Raw genomic sequence first — 13,636 nt, forward strand, 5'->3', positions numbered from 1 at the left:
ATAAGATGTGTTAGCTTCCACTTCTGCTGTGATTGTAAGTTTCCTGAGGTTTCCCCAGGCATGCAGAATTGTGAGTCAGTTAAACCTCTTTCCTTTATAAATTACCCAGTCTCAGAGTATTTCTTTATAGCGTGTGAGAATAGACTAATATAGAAAATTGGCACCACAGACAATGCGGAACTGCTATATAGATAACCTGAAAATGTGAAAGCAACATTGGAACTGGTTAAGGGGCAGAGGTTGGAACAATTTGGAGGGCTCAGAGGAAAACAGGGAGATGTGGGAGAGTTTGGAAATTCCTGGAGACTTGTTGAGTGGTTTTGACCAAAGTGCTGATAATAATGTGGACAATGAAGTCCAGGTTGAGGTGGTCTCAGGTGGAGATGAGGTACTTCTTGGGAACTGGAGCAAAGGTCACTCTTGCTATGTTGGTGACAATTTGTCACTGCCCTAGATCTGTGGAACTTTGACTTGAGAGAGATGATCTGAAATTAGAACTTATGTTTCAAAGAGAAACAGAGCATAAAGGTTAGAACATTTTGCAGTCTCACAATGAGATAGAAAAGAAAAAACCCATTTCTGGGGAGAAATTCAAGCCACCTACAGAAATTTGCATAAGTGATGAGGAGCAGAATGTCAATACCAATACAATGGGGAAAATGTCTCCAGGGCATGTCAGAGATCTTGGCAGCAGTTGCTCCCATCACAGGCCTGAAGGTCTAGGAGGAATAAATGGTTTCCTGGGCCAAGCCCAGGACCCTGCTGGTGCTTGCAGCCTCAGGACTTGGTGCCCTGCATCCCAGCCACTCCAGCTCCAGCTGTGACTAAAAGGGGCTAAGGTAAAGGTTCAGTCATTGCTTCAGAGGATGCAATCCCCAAGCCTTTGTGACTTCCACATGTTGATGCACCTGCTGGTGTACAGAAGTCAAGAATTGAGGCTTGGGAACCTCTGTCTAGATTTTGGAGGCTTTATGGAAACACCTGGATGGTCAGGCAGAAGTCTGCTGCAGGGATGGAGCCCTCATGGAGAACCTCTGCTAGGGCTGTGTGGAAGGGAAATGTGGGATTGAAGTCCCCACATGGAGTCCCCACTGGGGCACTGCCGAGAAGAGGGCCACCATCCTCCAGACCCCAGAATGGTAGATCCACTGAAAAATTGCACCATGTATCTGAAAAAGCCTCAGTCACTCAATGCCAGCCCATGAGGGAGCTGCCTAAGGTCGTGAGAGACCATCCTGTGCATCAGCATGCCCCGGATGTGAGACATGAGTCAAAGGAGATCATTTCAGAGCTTTAAGATTTAATGACTGCCCCACTGGGTTTCAGACTTGTATGGGACCTGTGGCCTTTTTGTTTTGGCCAGTTTCTCCCATTTGGAATGAAAGCATTTATCCAGTGCCTGTGTCCCCACTGTATCTTGGAAGTAACTATTATGTTGGTACAAAAGTAATTAAAAGTAATGGCAAAAACCACAATCACTAACTTGCACAAACTCCTAGACAGAAGGGCACTGCCTTGACTCAGATGAGACTTTGCACTTGGACTTTTGGGTTAATGCTGGAATGAGTTAAGTTTTAGGGAGACTGTCAGGGAGGCATGATTGGTTTTGAAATGTTTAAAAAGGATGTGAGATTGGTGAGGAGGCAGGATCAGAATATGATTTGGCTCTGTGTCCCCACCCAAATCTCCTTTCAAATTATAATTCCCATTATCCCCATATGTTTTGGAAGGGACCTGGTGGGAGGCAATTGGATCATGGGGTTTGTTTCCCCTATGCTGTTCTTATGGTAGTGAGTTTTCACAAGATCTGATAGTTTTATAAGTGTTTGACAGTTCCACCTTCACATGTGCTCTCTCGCCTGCCACCTTGTAAGATATGCCTGCTTTCCTTCTGCCATGATTATAAGTTTCCTGAGGCCTCCCCAGCCATGCATAACTGTGAGTCAGTTAAACCTCTTTCCTTTTTAAAATTACCTAGTCTTGGGTATGTATTTTCATTTTATTTATTTATTTATTTATTTTGAGACGGATTCTCACTCTGTCCCCCAAGCTGGAGTGTAGTGGCATGATCTCAGCCCACTGCAACCTCTGCCTCCAGGGTTCAAGCCATTCTCCTGCCTCAGCCTCCAAAGTAGCTGGGATTACAGGTGCCCACCACCATGCCAGGCTAATTTTTGTATTTTTAGTAGAGACTAGGTTTCACCATGTTGGCCAGGCTGATCTTGTACTCCTGACCGCAAGTAATCCATCCACCTTGGCCTCCCAAAGTGCTAGGATTACAGGCATAAGCCACCATGCCTGGCCTCACATATTTATAGCAGTGTAAGAATGGACTAATACAACCATGTACCGCAATAACAAAGCCTCAAAATTAAATGAAAAAGTAACAAAATAGCAAGGGGAAATTGAAAGTCATAATGATAGCCATGGAGTTTTAACACAAGTCTCTCAGAAAAACAAAAAGCAAACAAAAAAAGATACAAAAGAAAAACATTTGGATTTGAAACAAATAATTAAAATTTAATCTAATAGCTATATCTAGAATCTGACTCCCAGATATCTAACAATACATATTCTTTCACATATGTTGACCACCTAAGCAAATGGAAAAAAACAAAGAATCATTAACATGCAGATAGCATTGTGTGGACAAATATTTATAATTATCAAAGATGAAAATGCTACATAACTGGATTTATGGAATACAACTAATTTAGCATTTTGGCATACACATTAGAAAAAATAGAAAGTTAATGAACTAATGATTTAACCTGAGAAGTTAAAACAGAGAAAACCCATAGACAATAGAATAAGTGAAAAATTGGTTAAATACAAATCAAAGCAGCAATAGGGAAGACTAACAAAGGCAAAAGCAACATTCTTGAAAGGGATTTTTTAAAAATATGACAAGATGAATAAAGACAGAAGAAATATAATAGAAATTTTAAAAAACAAAGATTAAAAAGTATTAAATTAGTATTTTTATGCGATTATACTTGAAAGTTTAGAGATATTAGACCATGTTTTACAAAAGCATAATTGGCCAATATTAATTCAAAAATGGATATTCCAAATGAACCTGTAACCATTATATAAATTGAATCAGTATTATAAAAATCTGCCCATTAAAAAATTTCAGACTCTGATGGTTTTACAAATTTTTACCAAGGCTTCAAAGGCTAGGTAGTCTTCACTTTAGACAAACAATTCTAAAAGGAAAAAGGGATAAAAGAAGAGAGAGTACTCCAGCTCATTTTATAATACTACTATAATTCTATCATCAAAAACAGAAAGGCAAATTATAGTGTAATCACACTTGTGAATATAAATGAAACTCATTAGCATGTTGAATCTAACAATGTATATTTAGTGTGATATTTTAGATATCTTTAGCCCACTGATAAATATTCAGTCATCTGGAGAAAGAAATTACCACTTATGGAATATCTACTATAACCAGGCGTTGTGCTGGATGGATACTTTATCTATATTAGCTAACTTAGCTAAGATCCTGAGGTTTCATAGTTGAATTTTTTTCTCTTTGGCAAAAGTACTACAATATCATCATGAATACCTTGATTAAACATCTGATCACAAAAATAAGAAATGAAATGGCCTACAAACAAAGTTTTCAAGTGGCAAAATTGTTAGCCAACCAGGGAAAATCACTTCATTTACTGATAGCAAGTTTATTAAATCACATTTTACTGCAACAGCTAAAGAATTGTGTCCAGAAAAATAAGCCTTCTCAAGACTATTAGCATTATGGCAAGAACAGTGCTTGAAAGTTTGAGGAAATTGAAATATTGGTAATATAAATAGTCAGCTAACAAACAAGGTAACTGTAGTTTCCAGTAGTTTTCCTTGCCTCTTGATTTGAGATGGTACTAATACTACCCTGTTGTTGCTTACTGGAGGAGTCAATGATAAGCTTGAAGTGACAAACAGCCTCTATGAATAGTGAGTGTGGAACACCTATAGGCGAGAATATTTTCAAAGTTTCAAAAAAAGTAATTCAATACAATCTGAAGTGGAACTTTCTAAGAGGTGTGAAGCACAAAGAGGGTTACTTGGACATACTTACAAAGTTTGTTAAAACATAAAGCATATGGTTATTCCTTGAAAGAGCCATTAGCAGTTGCATTGTGGAAAACACTTCAGTATTTCGTTCATGGTTAAAACAGTAGTATCATCTTTAAACTTCATTTGTTCTCATCAGTTAACCCTGTTCATTACTGTGAAATTTTGTCAGAATAGAATCTGAATATACTGAGTTGTCCTACCACACAGCAGTTTGATGGCTTCCTGGTAAAATTTTATTACAATTTTTTTTTCAGATCAGGGCTAAGGTTAAATTTTTTCTGAGTAAGAACTGCCCTCAAACAGTATCAGTAAACACTCAATGGTTTTGGAAATTAGTTTTTGCTGCAGAATTGGCAATGTTTCTTGTTGAATTCAATCTGAAATTACAAGATAAAACAGTACTTATATGCAAAGCTTATGCTGTGGTAAAGTCATTTTGATGATGGCTAATACTGTTTGAATCACAGTAATAGCAAATTGCTTATAAACTTCTTGTCCTATAGGAAGTTAAAACAAGAAGTAAAATCTCCATTCCCATGCAAATTTGCAGTGAATATATTTTCTGAGCACATACCACAGACTCAGCAATATTTTAGTACATTGATGCAAACGCAAAGTAAATTCTCATATTTCAAATTCCTTTTCACTGTTCAGTTGAGGAGCTTCCAGTTTAAACTTTAATTGGAAGTAATTAATCTGCAATGTATTGACCTAATAAAAGGTAACTATCAGGAGAAGGATCTAATAGAATTCTATAATGACTTTTAAGTGATGAATATGCTCAATTAAAATAATATGGTTGTGACCTGATAAAAGTATTTGAAAATACATATCTGCACAAAAAGACATTTTCAAAGATGAAACACATAAAATATCACTACAAATCTTCATTAACAGATGAACATTTGCAATTGATTTTGATGAAAGGGAACATTAACAGTGAAGCTCAATTAAGAAAAAAGCCCCTTCCTAGAAAAAGAATTTTACTCTCCTCCGTAGTAAACCTTATTTTTTAAAAAAGACTCAATTGTTGTTATAGTTTGAATTTTGTCCATGAGAATGTTGTAAAAATCTGGTTTCTCTCTTTTTGTGTAAGTACCTACATATTATTAATATCGGCAATTCTGCCTCTTGGCCTGAGATGACTAAAATATTTACTACCTTGTTCTTTGTTTAAAAATTTCACCACCCCCTGTAGTAAAGAATGAATTTAAAATGTTCTTCACTTATTTAAAATTGTTAAATTAATTGCCAGTTATCCAGACATTTCGTAGTCTATTACTTGGGATTGGAGGTCCTAGCTGAAGAAGGGTATGTAGAAGAAGGTTGTATAAAGCTAGGAATGATTTTATATTCAACTCAGGACCCGTGGTAATATTTAGTGGCAAAACAAACATGATTAATTAGGAAATGGACAATAACTTACTTTTCTCTATCAGCAATGATTCATGTGGAAATCACTGTAATCAAGCAATTACATTTTTACAATTTTAGATGACTTTTATGGTAATAATAATATTTCCATATATTAGAGGTTACTTTACTTCAGTAAGTCACATTAAACCATTGTGTTTTATGTCTAACTAGTTTTGTTTTAACCACAACTAGTGTTATTAATAACATCACTTATTTCCTATTTCTTAAGTACTGGCTGTAGAAAAATCTGGCACTTCTCATTTATTGATTATACAAACATTGATTAGTCACTGATTATTATTGAGGCTTCCTTTGTGCCAGGCACCAACACAGCTCCATAGAATGATATGGTAAATGAGACACAAAGGGTGCCTGCATTTATGGGCCTTGCATTCTTACCTTCAGTCTAATTTTTGATAAATATAAATGTATGCCATAGTCTTTCAAAGAGAATTTACACTGCTAAAAACAAAACTTTGTCCTAAGGGGCCCTACTACCTAAGGATAAATGACACTAAAATATGATCACAAAAACAAGTCTATTTAAAACAACAACCAAAAATGCACCATAAATAGGGGAGAAATGTTCAGCTCATAATTTGAAAAAGAAAATGAAAAAGAAAATGAAGAAGTAAAATGAAAATACACATTTTCATTTAACTGAAATTTATTTGTAACTTAAATATCCCTCAAACCTCAAAAAAATGAATAAAGAATTGGTTTTGATATGTGGAGCTTAATTTTTCAAACAGCATTGTATGTTAACATGAAATACCTTTTATCTCTTATTTATCTTTTCAGAATGATCATAAAGCAGGTTTGCATCACTTTGGTAAAAATGTGCGCACTTATATAAATGTGGACCTAGCAAGTTGCCTTGGTGTTTGCCTTTAACCTTGGATATCAAAATCATTTCTCTTGAAGTATCTTTTGTGTCATTATCCTTGGTCATTTTCTTGTTAACTGGTCCAGCTTTTCCAGAACCATGCTTCTCAGTAGCCTTTTGTGAGATTTAAGCAGGTCTCCAAGAATACTTTCCTAGACTTCACTAAATTTAGCATCTTTATAAAATTTGAATTTTTACTTGTAATTGATATGCATTCTAATCAGATCATATTGTTGGGGTTGATTAAGCCAAACCAGTCAAGTATGGGATTCACTCAATGAGGAAGAAATGAATGGTAGTGACAAATCAGTGAGGGCTATTTGGTCACTAGTGAAATATCTTGTTTATTTGCAAATATTTTTATTTTAGCTTGATTCCTCACCCAACCCCATAGTAGTGAAGACATGAATAACAAACACTCAGCTAAAGGACTACTTATAGTTTTGGTTTATGCACTCTATCCTGATCCTGCAGATCTGAAAGAAGCCAGGATAATGATGTCAACTGTCTTCCAGACAAAGAATAATAATAACTTGGAGGTGTGAATAGCCTCTAAATGGCAGAGCTTTCTCTAGACTATGCCTGTGCTAACAAAGGTCTGAAGGAAAGTGAAAGCTGGGTCTTGGTTTGGAAGCTTAGAACATTGAGCCAGTGGTAGAGTGTAATTCACAAACTGCCGAGTAGAATAAAATCAATCTCCCTCACTTCAGAAAGAATTGGCGCCCTTGCCTCAACTGTTTCTCATTTCTAATTAAGGATGTCAATCAACTTGGATTGACAGCAAAAACCATCAAAATGTTACACCTTGTAATGAAATAATGATAGTCAGCCAACCAGATACTAGATAACTACACAGCTGAGAGGAAAACCCTTTCAATATCTGTTATAAAGATCTATCCTGGTACTGGGCCTCTTAAATATAAAGAAAAAACTTAAAGTGGGTTCATCTGGAGACCACTACTTCTGTTATGCCTTTTTAATCCACTCAGAACTTTCCAAATAAACTCAATGATGTTAATGATTTTCCTCAATACAGGTTCAGTAACTTCTGTTTGCAAATGTGACATTGCACATCTCTCTTCCAGGTTGTCATGTCAGTCTCATGATTTTGTAAATAGCAGAACAAATGGAAGCTAAGTCCTGCTAGAAAAATCAAAACTTTGAAAGGCCACTACAGAAGTGGAAATACATTTCTCTCAGATGTCAGAGTTCTTGTGTGCTAGTCTCATCTCTGCTCTAATTAAATTCCATGTGAAGCTATTTCCCTCTCATGGGACATCTCATCTCCTTTGTGGAGGTGGAGAGTGGAGGGGGTTGGATCTTGACCTATCTCCATCATGCTTCAAGGAGAACCAAAAGGATAAAATAACATCTCTTGTTTTAGTTCACGAAATGAATACCATTATCTGAAAATTTACACATGGTTTGGAAAAATCTGTTAAAACATTTTCAAGTTATAGAATCATTACAGTTTTGGAGCACATGTTTAGTTATGTGCTTAGTACTGTTTTATTCAAGGATTTAAATTTAATACTGCAATTTTAATAATTACAGTAAATAATGTCAGCTAAGAACTATAAAAGTGAACACTTAATAATTGAAAGAAGTATCTTCCCAACACAAATGACTGAATGAAAGATTTTAAATACCTTTATAAATAATTTTTAAGTAAAAATTTACAAAATGTTGTCAAAAAGCATACCCACCAGATGGCTTAAATATGTAGGAAAAGAAGGTTTCGGCACATGAATGTGTTTTGTGCAAATAAATACAGAGACGGCATTAAAAACACTTAAGTCAGTATTCCAAATATCTAGGTTCTCTGTGGTATTGTTTGCAGTAATCACTTACTTATTGCACTTCTAAAACAAATTCCAATGTAATATGTCAACACTTTTAATACTAATCAGCCTGGTAAACAACATCTGCCTGAAAGGAATAATAATAATAATAATAATATACCTAAGTCAAGTCCTTATTGTGCCACTTAAATGTTGTTAAACTCTAAACATATTTCTGAAGTCATTTAGTCCTTAGTTTCCTTTTTTCTAAGTTGACTAGTTTGTACTCTAAAGTCATTAACATCACAGTTTTTTTTAAATTGCAAATTGATGGGGTCTAAGCTATCTGTTAATGAATGTAACAAATGAAAAATGTTTGTAATTCTCATCATTTTATGCTACTATGAGAAGCTTCTACAACATATGGAAGACAGATTTAAAATTGAATTTTTCAAAAGACACATGTTCCAAGAAAGTTTTCACCATCTCTCCGCAGCAAGAGGTGATTTCCAGAGGCTGATTCGGGCATCTGAGAGAAGTCCAAAGAGAAGCCACTCAGTTACCATTACATTGCTCATTAATCTTTCTGAGAGTAGATGTATTTGATTAAAGAGATCACTAGCTTCTCGTGGAAGAATTCATGAATTCTTCAACTATAATTTATTGAATGCTCACATCCAAGATGCTAGAACAAATAATATTTATGTCTAATTTTGTGATGATTTTCTTTCTAGGACCCACTGATCTCAGCATGAAGAGGCAATTGGCGACTAGCTCAGGATCCTCCAGCAGCTCAAACTCCAGACCCCAGCTGAGTCCAACTGAAATCAATGCCGTGAGACAGCTTGTTGCAGGATATCGAGAGTCAGCTGCATTTTTATTGCGATCTGCAGATGAACTGGAAAATCTCATTTTACAACAGAACTGAGACAGACAACCACCATATTCACTGAGGTCTAAATTTGCAGTTTCCACTAATGACATTTTGATTTCCCAACAGAGATACTTCTGGTCTTACTGCAGTCTTTTAAGAGAAATACTTCCATTATGCCACATTGTCCTTGATCCATAAGTGATGTGTTAAGGTGCTTCAAAGGAACTCTGGCCTCTGAAGTACTTGAGATACTTTAATATGTCCAGCCTATTGCTTTTTGTTTTAGTGTGTCAGCATAAATATCAGGGGCATAAAAGGCTATCTGTTCTTAATTCAAGGATAAAACAGAAGAAGCTTGTGGTATAAAACAGTAGTTCAAGATTCAGCTGAAATATTAGTGGAATTTGCTACTGACTCATTGGACTGAAAGCTGAAGTACCTGGCAAAAAAAAAAAAAAAAAAAGCCAAATTTCTTGTTGCTACAGGATATAACAACAATGAAAAGGATCTTGTATTTTAAAAAAATATATGTAATTTTTATAAAAAGAAAACTTGTTTTTCATTCAAACTTGTCATTTTTACTTTGGTAACTTTTTCATAGGTCCTAAAAGAAAACTGTTTTGAGAAACTACTGTAAGTACCTTTTCCACATCCCTTGCCTTCTCCTCTTTCCAAATTCTTTCTACAAAAATAACACTTGATGCTGGAAAAACCCTTGCCTACGTTCTTTCAATCATCACATCAGGAACTACTTCCAAGAAAAGCCTGCATTTCTGCACTCATGCTGTTCTCAAAAACCCCACTCAACACTGCAACTTTATCATAGCAGTTTTCATCCCAGAATTTTTTTAATGTTAAGACAAGACATATCATTGAAAAAAAATCACACCTTGGTTTCTTAGAGCTGCTCGTTCCTGATTGCCGCTGCTGTCTCCAGGCATCCCTCTAGCAGCAACTGGATGTAGATGACTGAATGTTAAGAGGTTGCAAGTGACAATCTGAAAATTTGCACTCTTGTGTGTAGTTTTCTTTTCATTTCCCTCAGAAATAGTTTCCAAAAAGATCATTACATCTCCTGATATGATTTGTATAATATTCAGTTCTAGCTAAAAATAATGTAAAGAACTCTCAGTGGATGCAGCTGCAACTTACAATGAACTGTGCCCTCCTATTCCCCATATTTTATCCTTGTTTCTTATTTTATAGTGTGGGATACACATGAGTGGTGTTTTCTTTGTGCACTGAGGCAAGCCTATTTTTAAAATATTTAGGGAGAAGTACTTTCGTTCATGCTTCTTGTACAACTTTTTTCTGTTGTTTAGCTTTGGTTGGATTACAAATTCTTTGTGCATTCCTGAATTTGCCTTATTTCATGTAAAATTTATGTCATTCAGTTTTTGACCATGAGTTTGAAGCATCAGTGGTATTTCTTATCTACTTGTTACATATAGTTTTTCAAGTAATGACTGTGATTGTGACCGAGTAATGTGCACTTTTTCTTGTAACTGTGGACATTGCTATGCTTTTTTCTTCTAGTGTTTCTAGAATTACTGTTCCTTACAGTTACGTAAACAAAAAGCAAAACAAAACAAACAAAAAAAACTTTTGTGATACTGTTGGTGAATATAATGTGAAAATCTTATTGAAATATGAGTATTTTGGGAATACATAGCTGCACAAACATCTTTTAAGATGTGGATTTAGAGTTTGCTTATTTAAATGAAAATTCAAAAATTGAGGGCTGGTATAATTTTCTCTGTTTTGTTTGGTTTAATAAACAGATTTCTGTGTTAAAACAATGATTGTCAAACCTTATAAACTTTCTGAGGGATATAATGCTTAATTTTTAGCCATTTACTTTTAAAATCTAAAAGGCTATTTTCTACCTACATTTAGCACAAAATTGGCACTTCAAATTTATTTCTCAAGAATATCCTAATATCCCCCAGGGTCTCAACATTCATTCTAGTAAATGATTTATTCCAAGAATGGGTAAGGAAATTAGGAAGCCAAGACTGCTTCATCTGATTATTCAAATATGATTAGAGAATATTTTTGTATACTTTATTACTTTTTTTTTCAGGAGTAACCTGTTTTTTAGTTCTTCCTGATTTAACATCTTGGATGAAACACGTGCTTGTTTTAAGTGCATATTTTATACTTTTCCTTTTGCTATAATAGTATTTAAAGGCTTGGACAGGGTTTCTATTTTGCAAATTGACACTCAGGCTTGAATTCAGCATATATGTCAAAAATTCTTGATGGTTAAGAAGCAAAGGGAGTAAAGAAGCTAAATTCCAAAAAGGTGCTCTTGTTTCTATTTCATTTTCATCTTCAGTTATGACTCCCACATTCACTCACCAAGGTCAAAATACCCAAAATCTGTGTTCCGCACATTTGTTCAAAAGAATGAGCATATTGGGACTCTCATCATTCCTGGGAGAGTACAATGGTCAAAATGAAGTCCATTTTTTTCTTTACTTGTACCTGAAAAACAGCCTGGTCCTTTTTTTACCCTCTGTCACAGCAGAATAAAGAGATCACATTTCTTTATAAAGCATTTTGGAGAAACTGAGTGAAGGTTCATACTCTCATTCAAAATAGGTGATTAAAAAATAGGAAACTATCATTAACACAGAGATAAAAGGAAGCCTCTGTCACTTCTGCCAGTTAGCTTATCATACAACACCAGTTTCTTGCCACATATGTATTATTTTATCATACTTTTAAAAAGTGCCTTGAAATAACCATAGACATGCAAGCACAAAGTCACTGAATCTTAAATTGTGTAGTACAAATAACTATACTCAGTGAAAAGGGCTTCAAGATATAGTATCAGCCACCATTTAAGGACTATTTACCAAGGAAATGCATTTTGCTTCCTCTACTTCTCATAATAACCTGAGATGAGCGTAGTCACTCTCCATTCTACAAAGTCATCTCCAAAAGAGGAAATGAGTAATCAAAAGCACAAAGACAGTGAAAGCTGAAGCCGTCCTTTGAACCCAGGCATACCTGATGTCAGAGCCCACCCTGTTGGTCACTGTCATCTGCTCCTTCACGGGTACTAAATAATTAAATTCTGCGCTTAGAACCAAGCTTTTACACTGAATTTTAGAAGTTTTGTATGTACAGATTAATCATATTTATTTATTTAAAAATGCACGTGACTTATCCAATTATTTGACTAAACACAATTTTATTCTCCTACAGAAGATGTAATTTCCTTTGCGATACGTTCTTTACAAATATTAAAAGCTACCATAAAACCCACCACTAATGAAAATCAAGTACACAAAGCATGAAAGAGAAAGGCAGTGACTTTTTATCAATGGGGGCCAGTATTGAATTCTGTAAGGAAAAGTAAAAGGGATTATCCAGTTGAACCCGTATAGAAAAATTCATTCACTTGAGATTTTTGCCCCAGACACTATACAGGTGCTATCCTGCTATTGTCATTAACCCTGACAGCATGAACACAAATATCATTCAAAGATTAAACTTTCTATGGCAAAAATATTTTCTAATTTCATGTGGCCCATGTTTTAAGATGTAGTTCATAGAAAAAAATTCAAAAATAAAGTAGGTAGACGTTATCATATCTTTTGAAGTGTGTTTGGGATGCCGATATTCAGTAAAGTAAATTGAACACAAGCTAATCTACAGAAACTTACTATATTAGTTTTAGCTGTCTTCTTTCTTAAAAAAAAAAAATCTGTAAGGACGTAAAATGCTATTAATAAAGTAACCTGTCTCCAGTTTTAACATCAGTCATGTTCAACATTTAATTTTTTCTGATTACAAAAGAAACTTGGGAAGTACAAGAAAAAGATAAGAAATAAAAATAAAGGAAGAATTAAATGTCAGCATCTATAGAGAATTACGAGAAACATTTTGTAGCGTATCTTTCCGATTTTATCTAAAATGTATATACATATTTTTTTCTGTTTGTTTTTTACCATATGTGGTCTTTTATCATAACCTAATTATATACCATACATATTTTCCAAATCAGGCATTCTTCTTAAATTACTTTAGTGATTGTGTAGTGTGACATTATGGGAGTGTACTTGTAATAGTTTTCTACTGTTGCTTCAAAACCCCAAACAACAAATGTATTACATAACCAACCGTAGGTTAGGTGTTTCACTGGTCTAAAATCAATGTGTTGGCAGGCCTCTGCTCCTCTGTGAAGGCTCTAGGGGAGAATCCATTTCCTTACCTACTCCAATTTCTGGAAGCTGTTTATATTCCTTGACTGGGGACCTCTTCCCTCATCTTCAAAGCCAGGAACATAATGTATTCAAACCTCTCTATAACTCTGCCCTTTTCTTCCTCTTCAAAAACATTTAAGGATCCTTATAAGTATACTGGGCTCACCTGAATAATACAGCATACTCTCCTTTTACTAAGGTTTGTTAATTAGCAACCTTAATCCATCTGCAAACTTAATTCCATAATCTGACATGTAACACAACATATTCACAGGTTCTATAATCAGGATGTGACTGTCTCTGGGGAGCTATTATTCTGCTTACTTCTGTAATTAATTTCTCGTTTTTTCTTTTAAAAACCACTCTGTACCCAGTTGCATTT

General features: G+C 35.0%; 1 protein-coding gene across 2 annotated transcripts in view; it reads left to right on the top strand.

Moving 5' to 3' along the window:
* NOL4 (nucleolar protein 4) overlaps nt 1–10,839 on the top strand; it is a 389,081-nt gene extending 378,242 nt beyond the window's left edge. Inside the window, exon 10 of one of the 2 annotated variants that reach the window (XM_028837750.2) lies at nt 8,901–10,839. In XM_028837750.2, the coding sequence (XP_028693583.1) occupies nt 8,901–9,094 (194 nt within the window). In that variant the 3' untranslated portion in view covers nt 9,095–10,839. 2 annotated transcript variants of the gene reach the window in all.
* Nucleotides 10,840–13,636: the final 2,797 nt, after the last annotated feature.

This window comes from Macaca mulatta, chromosome 18, assembly GCF_049350105.2.
Source record: "Macaca mulatta isolate MMU2019108-1 chromosome 18, T2T-MMU8v2.0, whole genome shotgun sequence".
Lineage (NCBI taxonomy): Eukaryota > Metazoa > Chordata > Mammalia > Primates > Cercopithecidae > Macaca > Macaca mulatta.